Genomic DNA, 21442 nt, shown 5'->3' with positions numbered 1-21442 from the left:
GTACAGACTTCAGTATTTAAAATAAAAAAAGCAGTTGAAGTTACATGGTTTTATTTGGTTTAATGCCAGACATTAGAACAATGTTGGATAGTCAGTTTTCTCATTTTGTAGATAACTAAGGCTCAGAGATATTAATTAATTTGCTAGGACATTCCTGCTACTGTGTGGCAAATAGAGCCAGAATTTCAAATGCAGAGTTAAGAATTTAAAATCAGTTGTGTTTCATTCAAAAATTGTTTTTTTCCTATGATTCTCAAACTTCCAGTTGAATTTGAGAATAATTTGAGGCTTTTAAAAAACCACAAATGCCTAATGTACAGCATGGTCACTATAGTTAATAATACTGTCTTGTATACTTGAAATTTGCTAATAGAATAGATCTCAATTAACCACGGAAATGTAACCAAAACAAGTGATGGATATATTAGTTTGTGGTAATCATTTCACAATGTAAACATATATCAAAACATCACACTGTACACCTGAAATATATACAGATTTTTTTGTTTAACAAATAAAAATAATTGAATAAAAAAGGTAAAACTGAAAAAAAAAACCAAACCTACAGATTTCCACTGATGATCAGTAGATCATCTTGTGGAGTATCCCAGCTATGTTTTAAAAGCTCCATTCTTGTGATTAGTTAGAATAGCACTTTACATCAGTACTTCTCAAACTTGAGAATACATACAAATCAGCTAAGGATCTTGTGAAAATGCAGATTCTAGTTCAGTAGGTCTAGGACAGGGCCTGAGTGTTTGGATTTTTAATGAGCTCTCAGGTGAAATCCCTGATGTAGGTCCCTTGCATCCATACTGTGAGTAGCAGTGATCTACACTGCGTGCTATTGGATTTATGATGTGAAATTTTGGACTACAATTCTTGTGAACGCTGTGACTCGTACACATTTTGTGAATTCTAATTTTGGGACATTATTACATACCTTTGTTTATTTAAAGACGTTTCCTTTGAATGTAGAAGTAGCACATTATAAATATTTACTTAAGCTTTAAATCGTTCAGCTATGGAACTTTAATCATATTCTGTTAATTGATTTGGAAATAGCAGAGTCCAGGTAAAGTCCTGTTTAGACGTGATCTTGCCAAGTTTTGTCTTATATGTGTTTTGTTTGGTTTCAACAGTTCCATGAAAAGTTTATACAAGAACTCGCCCTGATCACATCCATTTATTTTTAGTCCATTCCTGCAAGAAAGCAAATATATTAATTCCAGTTTTTAATCCTAGCTTTTTAATATTTTAAGAGCAATGTCAGTAAACCAATACTCAAAATGTGCAGTATGTAGAGGAGGAAAAGGATTTTCACAGTTAAATGTCTACCCTTTCCAGGTTCCCAAGCACCACCATTGCCATCTGTTATGTCTCCTAGCAGGGTTGCAGCTAGTCCACTGGCTCAGCAAGGAAGTGATTTAATTGTTCCTGCAGGTATTCACTGCACTGATTGGATAAAGCCCTCCTTGCTACTTCTGAAACTAAACTAATTCACTCAGTTTCATAATCCCTTGCTTTATATTCTTAGGTGTGTGTAATTCTGGCTTTTTTTGGTGGCTGCTGCTTTCTTTTTTAACAATAACGGAAATAATCTTTCTAGGCATACCTATTTTTCTGGCTTTTCAGTGTTATTAACTATATATCTTAAACCTGAAATTTAATTCACTTTAAGATTAAAAAACATTGGGGCACCTGGGTGGCTCAGATGGTTAAGCGTCTGCCTTCGGCTCAGGTCATGATCCCAGGGTCCTGGGATCGAGTCCCACGTCGGGCTCCCGGCTTGGCGGGGAGCCTGCTTCTCCCTCTGACCCTCTCTCCTCTCATGCTGTTTCTCGCTCGCTCGCTCTCTAAAAAATAAATAAAATCTTTAAAAAAAAAAAAAAAAAGATTAAAAAACATTGTAAAATTGGATTCATTTTATTTTATTTTTAAGATTCTATTTATTTATTTGACAGAGAGAGACACAGCGAGAGAGGGAACACAGCAGAGGGAGTGGGAGAGAGAGAAGCAGGGTTCCTGCGGAGCAGGGAGCCCGATGCGGGGCTTGATCCCAGGACCCTGGGATCATGACCTGAGCTGAAAGCAGACGCTTAACGACTAAGCTACCCAGGCGCCCCAAAGTGGATTCATTTTAAATCATGCTTTCTTAACTCTGGAAAAATGTAGATTTACTTATTTGATCCTCTCAGCTTTGCAGCTCTGCTCTCTGTTTTCGGTTAAACAAAAAAGGATCCTTCAACAACTGGGTTGTTCATTATTTGGAATGGGTCAAGTGGAAAATGTTGTATCTTCCTATTTTGAACCACAGCTTGCAGATTGCAACAAAATGATATGTAATTTACCAGTTATGCCCAATGAAAAGTACTTGGGGAAAATGCATTTCTTTGCATTGAATTTGCTCTATACTTTAATATTGCTGGACTCTAAAAACAGGAAAAAGTTGAACTACATATTTCTTTTAACATATGAAATGTTAACGTTCTGTATTTTGTTTCTATGAGAATTTTGTAAATCTTAAATGTATTTGATTTTATATACTGTTCTTGATCTTAGGTTATGGTAAAGTTGTGGCAAAGGCTGGTCTGACTGTAGGAGTAAGTGAGAAAAGAAATTTTTGCTCTGACTTTAAAAACCATTTTTTAGAACTTTTTCTCTTCTCCTTATTTCATTGTTCTTTTTAAATTATTATGAAGTTTTTACTCTAAGTCATTAGTATCATAAGCATTTAACTATTTTTTTCTATAAAAAATATTTTACTATAGAAACTCTATACTGGTAGAGTTGCTTTTATGTCATAATTTCTTAATATTTGGAGCAATACATTGTCAGGGCTTTATACTGCCTTTATTAATTATAGCTTTTTGCAGGAGGGTGGGTGGTCTCTTGAGAAAAAAAGGAGGTACAATGTAGGTCTTGTTTTAGCCTAGCCTTTCATACTGGTGGTAAGATATTTTTAATGACTATCTGAAATTTGAATTATATTTTTAAATCCTCCAAAATTATAGTAACCTCTGTTGTTACTCTGTTCTACATTGTATGATGAAAGGAGATCACTGTGAAGAGTACATAGCCTTTCCAGATTTTTACTGACACAGTTTTTTTTAGGGTCATTAGGTTATAAGATTAATTGTGGGAATTTTGTTTTCTAGAAGTAAAGAGCTTATTTAGAAAAGAAGGCTGGTTGCAGCATTTTTTTTTTTAAGACGATAGACAAACCACAAAGCATTTGTGTTTAATTGGCAGAAATATTTTTTAAGTGTTTGGAAATTGTCCTCAATTATTCCAGAAAGTTCTAGTTCTTTACTTTGTGGAAACCGTTTTATTTTTAAATACATAAGTAGTTTAATTTGAATAGCATCAATGGTTTGGGGGTTTTTTTCTCCTACTTGTCTTTATCTAGTTTGTGTTTTATCTTCTGTTAACGATCATGCAGGTGGCCAGAGAACACAGACCAAAAGTGGACCAGTTATTCTAGCAGATGAAATAAAAAATCCTGCAATGGAAAAGTTAGAGCTTGTTAGAAAATGGAGTCTAAACACCTACAAGGTTTGTATTTTTTTAATGTTTCCACCCTAACTGGCTCTAAGAATTTTCATTTGTATGTTATTCAAATTATTATTTGCAATTATATGAATATATAGGAAAGAATAATGCCTCTATAAAAATACAATTAGAAAATGAAGTGCTTTGTTTTATTGGTCTTTGCATAAATGTAGTCTAAAAAGTCAGTAGCAAAAGAGTAAAAAAGCTATTGAAATGCTTATTAATTAATAGTACATAATTGAAGAAGAAATATATTACCTTGGAATATGTTTGGCTGTAAAACTGCTATAGACATATCTATCCCTACCTCCTCTTTTTGATACCTTATAGTAACTGAATGTCAAAGAGGTATAGTCATTTTTCAGAGTTGGAATTCTCTGATCTTATTGTAATAATTAAGCATTAACTGTATAGACAGCACCACATTGCAGATGAGTTGGACTTCAAAAATGTATTGTTGTTAGTTGCATTGCCTCAGAGTAATTGGTGGCTCTTTTTTTGTATGGTCTCTGTAAAACAAATAAGCAAATTATTTAATCTATAGTATATTTGATGTATTACAAATAGCTCAAACCACAAATCCATAGTACCTTTGAATCCCAACAGGGACCAAACAGTAGAATTTAAAGAATAGTTAGGGGCACCAGGGTGGCTCAGTCAGTTAAGTGGCCGACTTTTGATTTCAGCTCAGGTCCTGATATTGGGGTGGTAAGATCAAGCCCCACATCGGGCTCTGCACTCAGTGCGCAGCCTGCTTGAGATTCGCTCTCTCCTTTTCCCTCTGCCCCTCCCCCTGCTCAAGCTCATGCTCTCTTTCTCTCTTTCAAATAAATAAATAATCTTTAAAAAAAAATAGTTTAAAGAACAGTTGAGTAGATGAAAACCCTAGTTACTCAAGTCAGAGCATTGGCCATAACACTCTCTATATTTGTGAATTGTTTGTGGAGGTCGTGGTTTGTAAGTCAGGAATTGTCTATATTTTTATACAGAGGACATGTCTCTTATGTGTCTTCTCAAGAGTAATACAGAAGTGAATTTATTCTTTCAGGCAATACTTTCAGAATACTTTCAGAAATCATCTACAAAAGAACAGGTTTTTTTAAGATGATAAAAGTGCCCCTGAAACATGTTCATGAATCTTTCCAAAAATTATTTTCCTCATGCCAGTGTAGCCCTGATAAATGCCAATGGTAGTCGTCAAAAACTAATGCCAGCGTCAACTGTTCTCATTCAGGACATTGTATTTAACTATTGCTCCTTTTGTTATCAAGGATGTGGGGTCTCATTCCATGTATTGTTTCTCCCTTTGTATTCCCTCGTATCACAACAGTTCACCCAGCTATCCAGATTTCTACTTCATCTTCTCATTGATGCCACATACCTCTTATCATTAAATGGACTCTGCCTCCTTAATATTGTTTGACTTTATCCCTTTTTCTCCATTCCAGCTTTCCCAGCCATAGTCCATATTCTTTGTTACTCTCATGTTACTGAATTAGCTTCTTGACAAAATCTCTTAGACTGCATATTCTACGCTGCCTAATATGGTTCACTCTTACTTGAAATTGTTCAGTTGATCCCCATTGTCTTTAGAATGGTGTGGATCTGACCCATCTACCTTGCCAACATTATCCCCTGTTCCTCTCTCCCACCAGTGGATCCAGTGATCCATACCAAATTATCCAGAGATTTCCGAAACAAACTATGCTTTCTCACACGTCTATAACTTACTTATAACTTCATGCGACTATATTTGCCTACTGCTTGGAATTCCTCTTTTTGCTCCCTTTCATTTCACTTATTTGTCTTTCATACCAAACTGAGTTTCATTCATTAATTTATTAAATTTATTTATTCAACCATTCCTTTGTTCATTTATTCATGAAATTTGCCTCTAACTAGTAACATTCTGTGATCACACATTGAAACCTAAAGAATAACAGGCCTTAGTGGTGCTTCTCTGGCTCAGTTGGTAGAGCATGTGACTCTTGATCTTGGGGTTGTGAGTTGGAGCCCCACGTTGGCTGTAGAGATTACTTTAAAACAAAAATAAAGGACACCTGGGTGGCTCAGTCAGTTAAGTGTCTGCCTTCGGCTCAGGTCAGGGTTATGGATTGAGCCCCACGTCAGGGAGTCTGCTTCTCCCTCCCCTTCTGCCCCCCCCCACTCATTTTCTTTCTCTCTCTCTCTCAAATAAAATCTTTTTAAAAAATAAATAATTAATAAAAATAATTACCACCTTAAAAAAATACAGGCCTTATTTCTGAATCAAGTCTTAGTAATTACAAATTATAAAATTTAAGATTTTGTTCATTTGAGCCTTCTTGTCTTGTGTCCTTTAGTTCAAGTTTCCCTTGTTCCCTCTTTTTTTCCTATATACTTATTATCTGTTCCCCATTTTTTGTCTTTTACCTCTACGATAATCTGAGTTGAATCATTGTTAAGATTCCATATTTATCTCTTATATTAACATACCACATTCAGCCTTTTTAAAGTTTATGTTAATGAAATTGACCAGCCTTTAAAATGTTGCACAGATGGCATAATTCTTTTTTTTTTTTAATTTTTTTTTTTAATTTATTCATTCGAGATACAGAGATACAGAGAGAGAGAGAATATGAGCAGGGGGAGAAGCAGAGGGAAGGGGAGAAGCAGGCCCCCCGCTGAGCAGGGAGCCCGATGCGGGGCTCGATCCCAGGACCCCCAGGATCATGACCCGAGCCGAAGGCAGACGCTCAACCATCTGAGCCACCCAGGTGCCCCCCAGATGGCATAATTCTACATGAAGGAGTTATCATTCTCCTCAGAATGATTATTTTTAACTGAAAATTTTTTTTGTCAGAGCTTAATTGGGATGTTACAGCCTAAATCAGAAGAGAGGAGCGCCTGGCTGGCTCAGTCAGTAGAGCTTGCAACTATTGATCTTGGGGTTGTAAGTTCAGGCCCTGTGTTGGACCTAGAGCTTACTTTAAAAAAATTAGGCATGCGTGGGTGGCTCAGGGGCCTGCTCTTGATTTTGATTCAAGGTATGATCTTGGGGTCCTGGGATTAAGCCTCACATTGGGCTTCCCACTTAGTGGGGAGTCTGCTTGAGGATTCTCTCTCTCTCCCTCTGCCCCTCCTCCCTCTTGCGTGTGGTCTCTCTCCTTCTTTCTCTCTCTCAAATAAATCCTTAAAAGAAATTTTTAACTGTATTTATACTTTAAAAAAATAAATAGAAGAGAAAAAGAATGTTCTAACTTACATGATTTTAATGGAGTTTGTAGCCAGTGTGTCTGGGTTGGCATATGTTTCTCCACCTAAACAAGCTCAGAGTGTAATGACTTTATTGGATCTCCTTGACTCTGTTCTTATGGCTTTTTTACCTTTTCATTCCAAATTATGAGCTATATAGGACACTCATTGTCATTTGGATAATCCTTCAAGTATAGATTTTGATTTGGTTGATTTAGGTCTGTACTTATTATCCATTTTACTGTTGAGCAACTTTTGATTCTAGCTACAACTTTGATCTTTTTCTTGGACTTCAGCTCCTGCATGGTTTTTGGACTTTAATCTCTCTTCTCTTTCTGTTCTCTAACAAATACTAAATAATTTTTGGGAAGATTGATGAGCATGTTTCAGGCACTTTTCTCATCTTAAAAAAACCTGTACTTTTGTAGATAATTTCAGATCATATTTTAGAAGTATTAACTGAAAGAATAAATTCACTTCTGTGGGCGCCTGGGTGGCTCAGTTGGTTAAGCGACTACCTTCGGCTCAGGTCATGATCCTGGAGTCCCGGGATCAAGTCCCACATCAGGCTCCCTGCTCAGCAGGGAGTCTGCTTCTCCCTCTGACCCTCCTCCCTCTCATGCTCTCTGTCTCTCATTCTCTCTCTCGCAAATAAATAAAATCTTAAAAAAAAAATTCACTTCTGTATTACTCTTGAGAAGAGATAATGTGTCTGTATAAAAGTATAAACAATTCCTGACTTACAAACCGCTACACCCACAACAATTCACAAATACAGAGAGTGGTATGGCCAATGCTCTGACTTGAACAGCTAGGGTTTTCATCCACTTAACTGTTCTTTAAATTCTACTGTCTTGTCCCTGTTAAGATTCAGAGGTACCAAGTGGATTTGTGGCTTGAGCTATTTGTAATACATCAGTCACTTAAAGGCTTTTCCTCACAGAGACTATTTAGCACTTCTTTATTGGTTGTTAATTTTGGCTCTAAAAACAGGCTGGTAAAGCCATAATAAAGTATTTGCTTAAAAAAAAAAAAACAGGCTGGTGATTTAAACCAAATATATAATGGGAACAATTTTAAGTTTAGGCTCTGATATATAAATAAGTATTCTTAAATATTATTTTAATCTGCCTGATTTTATTCATAAATTTTGAATCCAAAATTTATTTATTTTCTTATTTATTCTTTTTTTTTTTTTTTTAAGATTTTATTTATTTATTTGACAGAGAGAGACACAGCGAGAGAGGGAACACAAGCAGGGGGAGTGGGAGAGGGAGAAGCAGGCCTCCTGCCGAGCAGGGAGCCCGATGCGGAGCTCGATCCCAGGACCCTGGGATCATGACCTGAGCCGAAGGCAGACGCTTAATGACTGAGCCACCCAGGCGCCCCTCTTATTTATTCTTATCTGCAGGAATTCTCACCCCAAAAAATAAAATAAATTAAAAAAAATTTTTTTTAAGATTTTATTTTTTTAAATTTGACAGAGGAGAGACAGACAAAGAGCACAAGCAGGGGGAGCAGAAGAGGGAGAGGGAGAAGCAGGTTCTCCACTGAGTAGGGAGCCTGATGCGGGGCTCCATCCCAGGACCTTGGGATCATGACCTGAGCAGAAGACAGACGCTTAACCGACTGAGCCACCCAGGCGCCCCTTAAAATTTTTTTTATAAAGAATAGAGTAGGGGCACCTGGCTGGCTCAGTCAGTGGAACATGCAACTCTTGATCTCTGGGTTGTAAATTTGAACCCCACGTTGGGTGTAGGGATTACTTAAAAATAAAAAAATAAATCTTACAAAAAAAGAAAAAAAGAATAGAGTACTTTTAGAAGTCCATCTTACTATTATTATTTTATTTAAGAATGATCTCGGTTTCAGCATTCAGAGCTATTTGGCATGTTTCCCAAGCATTAAATACTTTCTTTGAGTGTTTACAAATTTGTCATCAGTATTCACACCTTATCAAATTAATCTTTGTTGCCTATAAGCCAATATCTTTTAAACTTTCATCCCTGTTTTTCTTATATTATCTTATTCATCTACTGATTGACCTATTCCCCTTGTCAGTTTCTGGTATTTTCTTTTATGCTCCCTTCTTTCCTATCCTTCACCCTTAATAACTCTATAGTATCTATCAGCTTTTGCCATGAAATTATTCTTTTCCTTGTACTTAAGTGTTTTTATTCACTTTTTGGTATTTACAGAAAAAGTTCTTGGTGCTGTTTAAATACTGAGAGTACACAGTGACTATCTTATAAATTCATGACCTGTATGATGGTGATTCATAGTATTTTTTTATACAGTGTTTATCACTTTATTATATCCACCATCCCCCCAAGTAGGAGATCTCCATAGAGCAGTAGTTTACTTCCGCTTTAACCTTGCTCCATTTGTCTTATCTTCAAAATGGAGTCTTAATTTATAAGTATGGAATACTGAATAGGACTGTCAGCTCATTGTAAGTCATCTGCATTTTCAGCAAAGTAGGCTATCTGGAGTTCTCTCACTTTCAGATTACTTAGATTGTCCTTAAGAGTGTACATTATCTATATTGGAATACAAGGTGGGAAAGGTTTGTTTCAAAACTTGTTTCTAGTGTCCAGATTTTAACATGCTTCATAATCAATATTGCCTTATGCTTCTTAGTGCCTTGGCTTCCTGGAAACAAAAAACATTTCCTCATTAAACCTCTGACCCCGCTGTCTGCTTGTAACCATTATTTCTGGGAAAAAATGGCCACTTAGACAACAGTAGGCATTTCTTTCATTTTGCCCAGTCTGCCAAGCTTCTTCAGTGAATTCTAGCTTCTTGACTTTCAACAGACTATTTTATCTGGGTTGCTATGGAAGGTACCATATGCTTTGGCTTTCAAATGGAATAAATCTCTGATAATATTGCATAGGGAAAATCCTGGTGTGGATGAAAAGTGGTATATCTCCTTTATCTTGTTACCATTTCAGGTATTGTTTTTGCTGATGTTTCCCTCGTTAAAATGACAGTCTTCGGTTAAGCTTTTCTCTTGAAGTGATTTTCATCTTCTAAGAGTGTATGTGTTCATATGTTTTCCCATAGAAATAGTTTTATCTCTCTTCTGTGAGTTTAGCCTCTCACCTTTCCTATCATTTTTTATATAGTTAATTTCTCTGCCTTTTAAAAAAAAGAACTCCTTTATTTTTAAATGTTTATTAACAAGGATCCTTAATTGATGAGAATAGAGAATATATAGGGAATTCATTTCAGTTTTAAATAGAAAAACATGAGTAGTATATAATATACTAATTAGATGGATAAATATAGATTTATATGTATTGACAAGGAAAAATCTCAAGATATTTGGTCATAGGAAATATAGGATGTTATGTATAAGGATGTTATATATAGCATAGCACAGTCTCATTTTTACTTGAAAAATATTATATATGTGAGTATAGAGGTTTAAGGAAGAGTCTAGACTATGCATCAAACTGTTAATAGTAGTAGTTTTCTATCATTTAGTGGTTTATATTAAAGGAAGGAAGAGGAAATTCACCTTTTATTTCATTCATTATTTTAATTGTTGGAATAGATATCAATTCTGTAACCAAAACTGTGAAAGACAAGATAAAAGAGCAAATTTGCAAATTTAAAAAATTGCAATATTTATTCCTTTTTTAGAATATTTTTGTTAACTTTAAATGATGAAGAGTATATTAATGCCCTATATAGTTACTCTCAAAATATATTATTGAGTAGTGAAGTTGCTTACAATTTTTTGTTGCTAAAAAAAATTTCCTGTATCATTATTTCTGGGGCAGGACAGAATAACATAATTTAATACTATTCTTTCTGGACAGAAGTAAAAGAATTCAGGAATCTCTCATCTCTACCTCTTTCTCTTTCCTCCTTCCCTTCCTCTCTCTCTCTCTTCCTTTCTTCCCCTTCCTCTCTCCCCACCCTTCCCATGTCCTTGTCTTACCTCTTTCTCCTTCCTTTCTTCCCTTCATTCCTCCTGCTCACACACATACACACAGCTGTTTAAGAGGAAGATAGAAGGAAAAAAAGCATTTGAAAACAACAGGAAAATAGAATTTTGATATGCTTATTATTCCTATATTAACAGCCCACTCACATTCTTAAATCAATGCCAAGTATCTCAGTTGTTGTAAATAATCTACCTAAGTATGCTAAGTCTGAAATATGATTCTGTGAGGGAGCTCATCTGGTAGTACATAAATTAGCTCTCTAAGTCTTAAAACTTCCTCTGATTAGTAATAGCTATTAGATATGTTTGGTAAGTTTATTTTGAATCTTGATGAACTTCTCTAAGTGGGCTGACCATTTTCAGTTTTTTAAGGATAGCTTGTTTGAAGCCCAAAATGGTATATGTCAGATGCTGTAGTATTTGTACTTCGGATTGCTATATTATTCCTTTCTCTTTTGTTCTTTTTTTTCTTCCTAAACAAAGTGCATCTTTCCACTTTTAGTGCACTCGGCAAATTATCTCTGAGAAGCTAGGCCGTGGATCGAGAACTGTGGACCTTGAACTTGAAGCTCAGATTGATATATTAAGAGATAACAAGAAAAAATATGAAAATATTTTACGACTGGCTCAGACATTGTCAACCCAGCTTTTCCAGATGGTGCACACCCAAAGGCAACTTGGAGATGCATTTGCTGACCTGAGTTTGAAGTCACTAGAACTACATGTAAGATTATTTTAAATAGCTATTGGAGAGTGTGGAGGAGGAGAATGGCAATATTATTGTAAGATGTAATTTGTTGCATTTCTGATTTGCTTAATTCTTAATAAATTTGGAATTGGTGTTCTTTTAAAATATTTCATGTAATTTTTAAGAAGGCCCAAATGACTGGAGATGTCAGCTAGAGGTTTCAGGGGAAGGGAGCTTGGTTAGAGGAAAGGAAAAGGAAAGTACTCAGCCTGCCTGAGTCTAGAAAAAATCATAGCTATGTGTATGTGAGCTTGGGTAGAAAGCAAAAAGCAAATTCAGGTACCTATTGAAAATCTCTTACCTATTCTCTACTATTTGTCTTGAACAAATAGTAACTTGCTTGACTGGATTCAAGATCTTTTACTGAAATCATTAATAGAAATTGTGAGTTTTAAAAATTAAGAATTTTAGGGTAATTATAAAATTATTTTTTTTGCATATATCTCTAAAATATTCAGCAAAGCATTCCTGAGGATTTCTTATGGTTTCTTAAGTGACTTCTTTGATGTCTTTTTTTTTTTTCCCCCCTCACCTGGAGCCAAAATCCTTTGCCTACAGACTTTCTAACTTGAAGACTTAGATAATTTAGAGCATTAAATTATTTGAAAATATCTAGAATCTTGGAAAAGAAAGTTTGGCTAGAGATGGTGATCTATCTCATAATAGTGAAGAATACTTAGATTCAATTCTAACTAAGTCACTAGATAGACAAAAAGAACTAATCTAATATTTGGGAAGCTGACTAATATAACAGCTGTAGTTATTGAGTGTCCACAATTTCACTGTAAAGGGCTGGGTGCTTTATAGCCATTGTATCATGTAATTTATCTAACAATACTGCAAGAAATGTTATCCCTATTTTATAGATGAGGAAACTGAAGCCAAGAGAGGTTAGGTAATATTTATAAGATCACAAAACAAATTAAAGGTAGAGCTGTGGGGCACTCAGGTAGCCCAGCAGGTTGAGCATATGACTCTTGCTTTTGGCTCAGGTCATGATCCCGATCAGAGTGCTGGGGTTGAGCTGGTGTCCAAGTGCTCTCAGCCTGGAGACTGCTTGTCCCTCCCCCTCCCCCACTGCTCCTCCCCCTGCTCATGCATGTACCTGTATGTGTGCTTGCGTGTGCTCTCTTTCTCTCTCTCTCTAATAAATAATAAAAACTTTTTAAATAAAAGGTAGAGCGGGACGCCTGGGTGGCTCAGTCAGTTAAGCATCTGCCTTTGGCTCAGGTCATGATCCCAGGGTCCTGGGATCGAGTCCCACATCGGGCTCCCTGCTCAGCGGGGAGCCTGGTTCTCCCTCTCTGTTGCTCCCCCTGCTTGTGTGTGCTCTACCTCTCTGTATCTCTCTCTGACAAATAAATAAAATCTTTAAAAAAATAAATGAATAAAAAAGAGTAGAACTGAGAATCGTATCTATGTATAATTTATGTTTTATATATACAAACATACACATATTTGGTTTTGTTTTCATAGCCAAGGACATGTACAGACAGTGAGGCCAGGAGAGGGCAGCTCTGGGTGGGGCTCGCCTGTGCATGTGCACAGGGAGGAGCTACACCAGACTTGTCTGTGTTTCTCCATGATCTCTTGCTATCTCTTTAAGTGGAATCTTTAGAGAGAAAAATCCCCACAGTAAGGAAAGAGGTAGCCAGGGTATAGGGTCTGGGGAAGTGTTACAGCAGTGTTATCATTGATGCTTAGACCCTGCTACTTATAATAGTTAATACAGATTGGGGATTTACTATATGCCAGATACTGTTCTAAGTGGTTTATGTATGTATTAGCTCATTTAATGCTCAGTCTTAGCTAGTAGGTACTTTTATTATCTTCTAGATGTCAAATCCTTTTTTTTTTTTTTTAACAGAACTGAGAGGTTAATCCTCAGTATTCAAGTCCATTAGACTCAGTTTTAATTTTTAAGTTTCTTATTTGAGCATCTCTAACCCTTTGTAAGGATTTGATAGTTCATGAGTTTTATTCCAATGAAAACATTTGCTTATTTTTTTAACAGAATACTTTTTTTTATTTATTTGAGAGAGAGAGAGCAGAGTGAACAAGAGAGAACATGAGTGGGTGGGGGCAGAGGAGAGGGAGAAGCAGGCTCCCCGCTGAGCAGGGAGCAGGACGCAGGGTTTGATCCCAGGACCCCAGGGTCATGACCTGAGCCGAAGGCAGACGCTTAACCAACTGAGCCACCCACGTGCCCCCGGAATACAGCTGCTTATCTTGCAACTGCCATGTGGGTCCATTGGAAATCAAAGACACAGTATGGGATCTTAATGATCTTAAAACATTTTGCTGTTTCATCATCTTGGGAATTATTTCATCACTACTCATCTGTTATTTCCAACCATGTTAAAAATTACTAAAATGATAAAACAAAAGAATGCTGGCATCGCCTTAAAAAATAATGTAATAGAGGGCGCCTGGGTGGCTCAGTTGGTTAAGCGACTGCCTTCGGCTCAGGTCATGATCCTGGAGTCCCGGGATCGAGTCCCGCATCGGGCTCCCTGCTCGGCGGGGAGTCTGCTTCTCCCTCTGACCCTCCTCCCTCTCATGCTCTCTGTCTCTCATTCTGTCTGTCTCAAATAAATAAATAAAATCTTTAAAAATAATAATAATAATAATGTAATAGATAAATACTCTTTGTAGTCTTTTTTTTAATGTTTTTGCAACGTAGTTGAAAATTTAGAATTTTTCATTTTTTGCTCATATAATGGCAAAGAGAAGACAATACCAGAGGAAGATATTTCACAGTTATTAGAATCATAAGATGACTGCAGAGAGGCAGCAGTATTGACTCAACAATGATGGCAAAATAGATAATACAAGTGAAATTCCAGTCTGAGTCTTCTGATGATGATATCCTAGATGAATTTTCTTAAATTCAAGAGTCAGTGAATTTTTAAGGACAGAAAGGAAATATGGTACTGTATTAATCAAGTACTGTGGACAAACAGAACCAACAGGATGTGTAGATATACAGAGGGATGTATTTTAAGAGATTGGTTCATAGGATTTTGGAGTCTTGGTACATGTAAAACCTGTGGGGTAGGCGGCAGACTAGAGACTCAAGGAAGAGTTTGAGTGCAAAGGCAGTTTGAGTGCAAAGGCAGACTGTTAGCAGAATTCCTTTTTGCTCCAGGGAATTCAGTCTTTGTTCTGTTAAGGTCTTCAGTTGATTGGATAAGGCCCACTGCCATTGTGGAGGGCAGTCTGCTTTACTCACACTCCACCAATTTAAATATTAATCTCATTCAAAAAAACACCTGCACTGAAATATCCAGAATAATGTTTGACCAAAATCTGGACATCATGGCCTAGCCAAGTTGGCATGTAAAATTAATCATCACAGGTATTTTTATCTAGTCAGTCATTCAATAGGCATGAGTCCATCACGCAACAGTTTTCATTTTTTTTTAAGATTCTATTTATTCATTTATTAGAGAGCACGCGCACGCACACGCACACACACAGGCACACACAAGTGAGGTGAGGGGCAGAGGGAGAGGGACAAGCAGACTCCATGCTCAGCACAGGGCCTGACTCAGGGCTCGATCCCACCACCCTGAGATAATGACCTGAGCCGAAATCAAGAGTCAGACACTTAACCAACTGAGCCACCCAGGAGCCCCCATGCAACATTTTTTGACAAGAATTTGGACTATCCTATTTTGCTAAAAAGACATACTATATTCTTTTATGATGACTTATGCACCAAAATATACTTGATATAATTTGTTAGTGAACAAATGCTAAAGGCAAATGTGTACGCAGAAGTGATTTGAAGGAAATAATAATGTAAGAAATAGAAAATTTATTGGATTGAACATTCTAATCAGTGTTTATAAATATAAAAATAATGGTAAACTAGAATCTATTGGAGATTGTTTGAAATTTGGAATCAGTATTTACAGGATAGATGTTTTTGTATCAGGATTTTCCAGAGAAACAAAACCAATAGGAGATATGTACATAATACACACACACATTTATTTTAAGGAATTGACTCCCACAGTTGTGGGGCTTGGCAAGTCTGAAATATGAAGGGTAGGTCAGTAGTCTAGAAACCGAGGCCAGATTTCTAATGTTACAGTGTTAAGGCAGAATTCTTTTCCAAGAAACCGTAGTCTTTTTGGCTCTGAAGGTCTTCAACTGATTGAATGAAGTCCACCCACATTCTGGAGGATAATCTCTTTAAAGTCAACTTTAAATCATATCTACAGTGTTTATCATTGCAGATGTTAATCACATCTACAAAATCTGTATCTTCATAGCAACATCTAGACTGGTGTTTGACCAAACAGCTGTCCACTTTAGTCTAATCAAGTTGACACATAAAATTAACCATCATAGTCTACCCTTTGTCAGTTAAGCAGCACTTATACACCTATCCTTAAACTATCCTTAATCTCCAAATAAAGGCAATAGCAAAGTCTTACGTTCACCTAACATGACATGACTGTCCTGCATGCTATCAAAGACAGATTAGCCTTTTCCCCAGAAGAGGATGCAAAGTCCTTGAGTGACATTCACTTTTTTCCTTGGTATCCTGTAAGTTAAATACTATGATGTAAAGTTAATAATATATCTTATGTTGTATGCCAAGGGGATAAGAGAGGGAAGAAAACAAAGTTATTTGCCTTATACATATACACACATATTGATAACAAAATAAGGAAGAAATACTCATAACAACTATGGTCTTCATTTCTACAGATGGTCACAGGGTCTTAGCTTCTACTACCCATTCCATATTGCACTGGCTTTCAGCTAGCACCTCAGCTTGTCAGTTCTTTGCCTCGTGGGGTGACCCAAACCTTCATTCCTGAAGCGTCCAGGCCATTAGTAGTCCTGGCTGAAATGGGTTGATTTCCATTGACATTAATGGGTCGTTTTCCATTGACATTAATCACAGAGCATGGTAGGAGTACTAGGAGATGTCCTAAGAGGTTGCCTATATTCTAGGCATATTCTTCCTTAGCAGTCCAGTTTCCTTTCCCTTCGTCATCAGGATCAATCACATGTAAGCCAGCAAAGTAACTCTCTTCCTTGCCTGCTGATTTCTTTTTGAGAAAAAGTTGATAGTGCAATGATGAAGAGCTGTTGTCCACTTCCTCCTGACATATTAACTGAGACTCATTGACAATACTTAGCACAGATATGGCACATAGTGGCACTGAATAAAGTATGATGGTTATGATAGCTGTTTTGGGATTGCGGCATTTAGGAGTTGAGGAAGAATTTAAAGATTAGCTCAGTTCTTTCATTTTCTAGAGAAACAACCAATAATGAGCAGTAGAAATGGCCAAGCTCCTGAAACTTTTTTGAATGCCTGTAATGTCAGGAACTCTAAGCAAGTTGTCTCACTCATTACACTTTCTATCAAACTTGTAAGAGAATTATCTTCATATTATTACTAAGAAATTGACACACAAAGAATTTAACAAAACAGATAAATCCAGTCAGTAGCAGAACAAGTTAGGAACTCCCAAACTGTTTGAATCCCCAAATTTTACCATTTTATCACATGCCTCTGACTCCCAGTTCTGTTAAAGCATGGCACCTCACCTCACTAAATTGTTTTTCTCAATTTAGAAAGTAACATCTACATCAAGATTAGAAAAGTTCACATAACCCATATTATTGTCAATTATCAATTAGTACCTGTGAGTATAATTTTTTATTGCTCTGTATTGTTTAAATTAACCCACTTTTTATTGGGTAATAATTTATAGTACTACAACTGGATGTTTTAGATCTAGTCAAATGTTTCTGTTATTTGGTCCTAATATATAAGTTTAAGGGGAAATAGTGGTCATTTACATTTGGTAAATGTTGTAAATGATATAGGAGCTGCTAAAGAGAAAAAAAATCAAATGTTTTGAAACTTTGTTCTCTCTCTGTATAAAGCAAGCAAATATTAAGGAATTGTATTGGCCTTCCCTGTTCAGTGTCAGATTAGAACCACAGCCCTGTTCTTAATGTATATAGCCTTTGATTACTTTATATTTAGTTATTTAGTTTATTTGTAATTGTTAAAGCAGTTTATAATATATAAAATGTCCCTGTCCAACCAAAAATACTGAAATAACTTACCAACTAAATGAAGTTTATGAATCATGTTTTACTTATTTTCAATGCCCAAAAAAGCATATTTAATTATTTATGTGTTTCTTATAATGCATATACATATGTATATTCATTTCTTTCTAGTGTCCCAATTGTTTTATATCTTTTACTACTCTGTCTCTTGTACCTTACTATAAAAAAAAAAGCTTTTTTATTCTAGCCAATTAAATTTAAATTATATGTTAAAATCTTAAGTTTTCTATTTTTTTCACAGAATTACAGGTAGGATTTATATTAATGAAAAGAACAGTGGTAGTTTACTCTTCCTGTCTGCTTTGAATTTAGGCCTGTTTTTCAAATGGAAATAGTATTCCAAATTCTGCTATACAACTTTTCAACCTGCTGCTATTTCATCTTACTATGATACAGGGTTTTTTGTTTTTAGTAAAAGTAGCCTTCTAGGTTGTATAGATCTCCCTTTGGCTAATTAGGACTTGTGGCATTTTCAGTGTTAATAATGTGAAATTGTGATAAGTGAACAGTGTTGGGGCGCCTGGGTGGCTCAGTTGGTTGAGCGTCCAACTCTTGATTTTGGCTCAGGTCATGATCTTAGGGTCCTGGGATGGAGCCCCAGGTCAGGTTCCATGCTCAGCAGGCAGCTTGAGATTCTCTCTCCCCTTCTCCCTCTGCCCCTCACCTGACTTGTGCACGCGCGCGCGTTCTCTCTCAAATACAGAAATCTTTTTTATTTTTTTAAAGGTTTTATTTATTTATTTGAGAGAGATCGAGCAAGAGAGAGCATGATTGGGGGTGTGGCAAAGGGAGAGGCAGACTCCCTGCTGAGTAGGGAGCCTGATGCAGGGTTCGATTCCAGGACTCGGGATTATGACCCGAGCCAAAGGCAGATAGATGCTCAACTGACTGAGCCACCCAAATGCCCCTCAAATACATAAATCTTAAAAAAAAAAAAGTTACATGGATGTCTCTTAAATGGAAAATGTCCCTGTCCAACCGAAAATACTAAAACCCAGCACAATAATTTTACTTTCCTGTACTTACTAATTATTGGATATTTTATCACCTAGAAATTTAATTATATCTATAGCACCAGCATTAAACTTGCATTTTCTAAGATTTTATTTAATTTCATTTTACATTTTTTCAGCTGACATTAAGAAGTGTTTCATAACAAACTGCAGAATTCTTAAATTGAATGATGTATCTTACAATAAGCTATGATCAAATTTTTTATTTGTTCGGATATGTCCTGATAATCTGTTAAAGCTTTCCAGTCTTTCACTACTGAAAATTTAGAGTTAGTACTTGCCATTTCTGAAGGAGTCACATGTAATGTTTTCTAAGCCAAGACTCAGTTTATTCAGAGCAAATGAACTTGAACTGGTGTGGAGTGATCCTTCCCCAGCTGTGTACCTACGTAGACCTGAGCTTGGGAGTCAACTAGTCACCGAGTTTACAAAAAAATGTGCGTTGTTAATATTTATACACCAAGGAGATTATGTCAAAACACAAAAATTGCAATCTGTCTTATGTCTGAAAGTTTTAGTCAATTGTTAACCTAATTTGGTTGTGAAAGTTGTAGTTTCTCTGATTAATAATCTGCTATATTTTTCTTAACAGCTGTGCTTACATTATAATAAAAACAAAACATGGAAGTGAAAATATTCTTTCTAGTACAAAGTAGCTTAACTTTTTAAAATTATTTAATTCTAGCTATACGTCTGAGCTGATGACAATTTTGGTTTACTAAACTTTTTTGGTAATTATATAGCTAGCTGTGATTTAGATTTGTTTATTTAAACATTAAAAGAAGAAAACTTCTATAGCTAAATATTTTAAATCAAGTATTTTCTAAATCAAATATTTTCCCATTAGTGATACATTTGAGATTTTTTTGGTCACATTCACTAATAAGGGGATATGTTAAGGTGATTTTTTTTGTTTTAGGAAGAATTTGGCTATAACGCAGATACCCAGAAGCTACTGGCTAAAAATGGAGAGACTCTTCTTGGAGCCATTAATTTTTTCATTGCCAGTGTGAACACTTTGGTGAATAAAACAATTGAAGATACATTAATGACTGTGAAACAATATGAAAGTGCCAGGTAGGTATACATTTTCATTATATTGTCTGCTTACAGATGGTACATAATTCAGTTAAGGTTTTAGGTTGCATATGGTAGAAATCAATTCTGGCTAACATGGGCAGAAAAAGAACACAGTAGAACATTATAGGATAGCCCATGGAACTAAGAGAAAGGCAGGAGAACAGATTCTAGAAACAAGCAGGAATCAAAATCAAGATAATGCCTCAGAAGAATCCAATTAGGAATCTAATTAGGACCCTGATGCTGGGTACCTCTGGTACTTGATGTTATCACAGCTACATAAGTCATTTCCAAAAGGCCCCTGAATATTTTGCTTCATTGCCTAGAGAGTGTCTCACTGAGCCTTGGTCATGTGCCCAACCCTGCCTGTTAGAGAATTAGGGAGGTGGAGGATCTCCTAGTTTCAGCTTCCTTAGAAAAGGACAGGGCCTTGTGTTCTAGGTAGTTACTAGATGCCCTCTATAGATACCTCTACTAGGTAGTTACTAGATGCCTCGTAAGCCTCTCTTCATTCTTATCACTGTTGCTTCCCAGTAGAAGCAGTACAATAGCCAGACTTGCAGTTTCACTTTCTCTTCAATATACAAGCTCATTTTTGCTTCCATGATTTTGTTTATCATTGTGGATACCAACAACCTAGCCTTCCACTTATCTAGTTTATAATCAGCTTCAAACTCTTTCGTATTTTACCTTTTACATATTTTCATAGCTGTTTATAATGCAGTGTTTTCATACATTTTATACACACACACACACTCATCATTAATTTCTCTATCTCATAACCATCCTGTTAGGTAAGCTAAGTACATTTTAGCAGATCAGCAGTACCATTTTCAACTTTTGAGTCCAGGCCCAATTTTTCTCCCATTCATTCTATTCTGATTTACTTTGAGGTTTTTTTTCCTCTGAACACTTGAAATCCTTATTTCCTGTTATATTTCTTATAGCATAGTTGAGGATAAATACAAACTATACCTTTTGGAAGTGTAACTTTATGTTTTGGCCCCTTACCCTAGTTTAATGATATGAGAAATGGCTGTGAAAACTCTAAACTGATCTAGTTTTTGAGTGCTTCTTCTTAAGTATGTATTCCCTTATGCTTCACATAAGTAAAAGCCCAAAACCTCTGGAAAGTTAACTTTTAATCTTTTCACAAGAAGAGATGCTTCTGTGTTTATAATTTTCGGTTTAGCATTAACATGTGGTTCTTAATGACTTGGAAATGAAGGTCAAGATAAATAGCTGTGGTTGTTTGGTCAGAGAAGGGTGGAGGTGGGGCTGTGTGCCCTATTTAGGTTTTGGACTTGGTTTTTTACTTTTCTTCATTGTTTGAATTATTTACTAACACAGTGTTAAAATCAGAAGGTGGAAAAAAATAAACAGAAGGAATCCATCAACAGGATATCCCTCAATAACATTGAAGGAATTTCTCAGTAAGATACCCTTCAATAGGACTCCCTTCAGTACCACTCTTAGTAATTGGTTCTCCAGTCTCTAAATCTTTTCGTGGGCATGGTATTTTTCAAAAGAATATTCTGTATATTTTTTATTTTTATAAATTTTATTTGGTTCTTTTCCACATCTGTTCCTTATTCATGATGTCCTAATTTGTTCATAATGAGTACTCTTTTCCTTTTATCTCTTTAATTCTTTTAAGCATTCTTATTTTCTAGTCTTTCAGATTGTTTTGTGGGTTTTGAAGATGAAAATTCTTTTGTTCCCAAATTCCCACCACCACTTCTTAGTCAAGAA

At 36.0% G+C, this 21442-nt stretch overlaps 1 protein-coding gene across 9 annotated transcripts in view; it reads left to right on the top strand.

Moving 5' to 3' along the window:
• The window catches only part of ARFIP1 (ADP ribosylation factor interacting protein 1), a 125398-nt gene that overhangs the window by 64042 nt on the left and 39914 nt on the right, over window positions 1-21442 (top strand). For 7 of the 9 annotated variants that reach the window (XM_035022886.1, XM_035022883.1, XM_035022881.1 and 4 more), the window contains 4 exons: window positions 1348-1443; window positions 3443-3555; window positions 11244-11465; window positions 19530-19687. In XM_035022886.1, the coding sequence (XP_034878777.1) occupies window positions 1348-1443; window positions 3443-3555; window positions 11244-11465; window positions 19530-19687 (589 nt within the window). The remainder of the gene's footprint in view (window positions 1-1347; window positions 1444-3442; window positions 3556-11243; window positions 11466-19529; window positions 19688-21442) is intronic. The other 2 variants (XM_035022888.1, XM_035022884.1) reach the window with 1 other exon arrangement.

The sequence above is a fragment of the Mirounga leonina genome, unplaced genomic scaffold (genome assembly GCF_011800145.1).
Source record: "Mirounga leonina isolate KUSES-001 unplaced genomic scaffold, KU_Mleo_1.0 Mir_176, whole genome shotgun sequence".
NCBI lineage: Eukaryota > Metazoa > Chordata > Mammalia > Carnivora > Phocidae > Mirounga > Mirounga leonina.
This window is presented reverse-complemented; position numbering and strand designations above follow the sequence as displayed.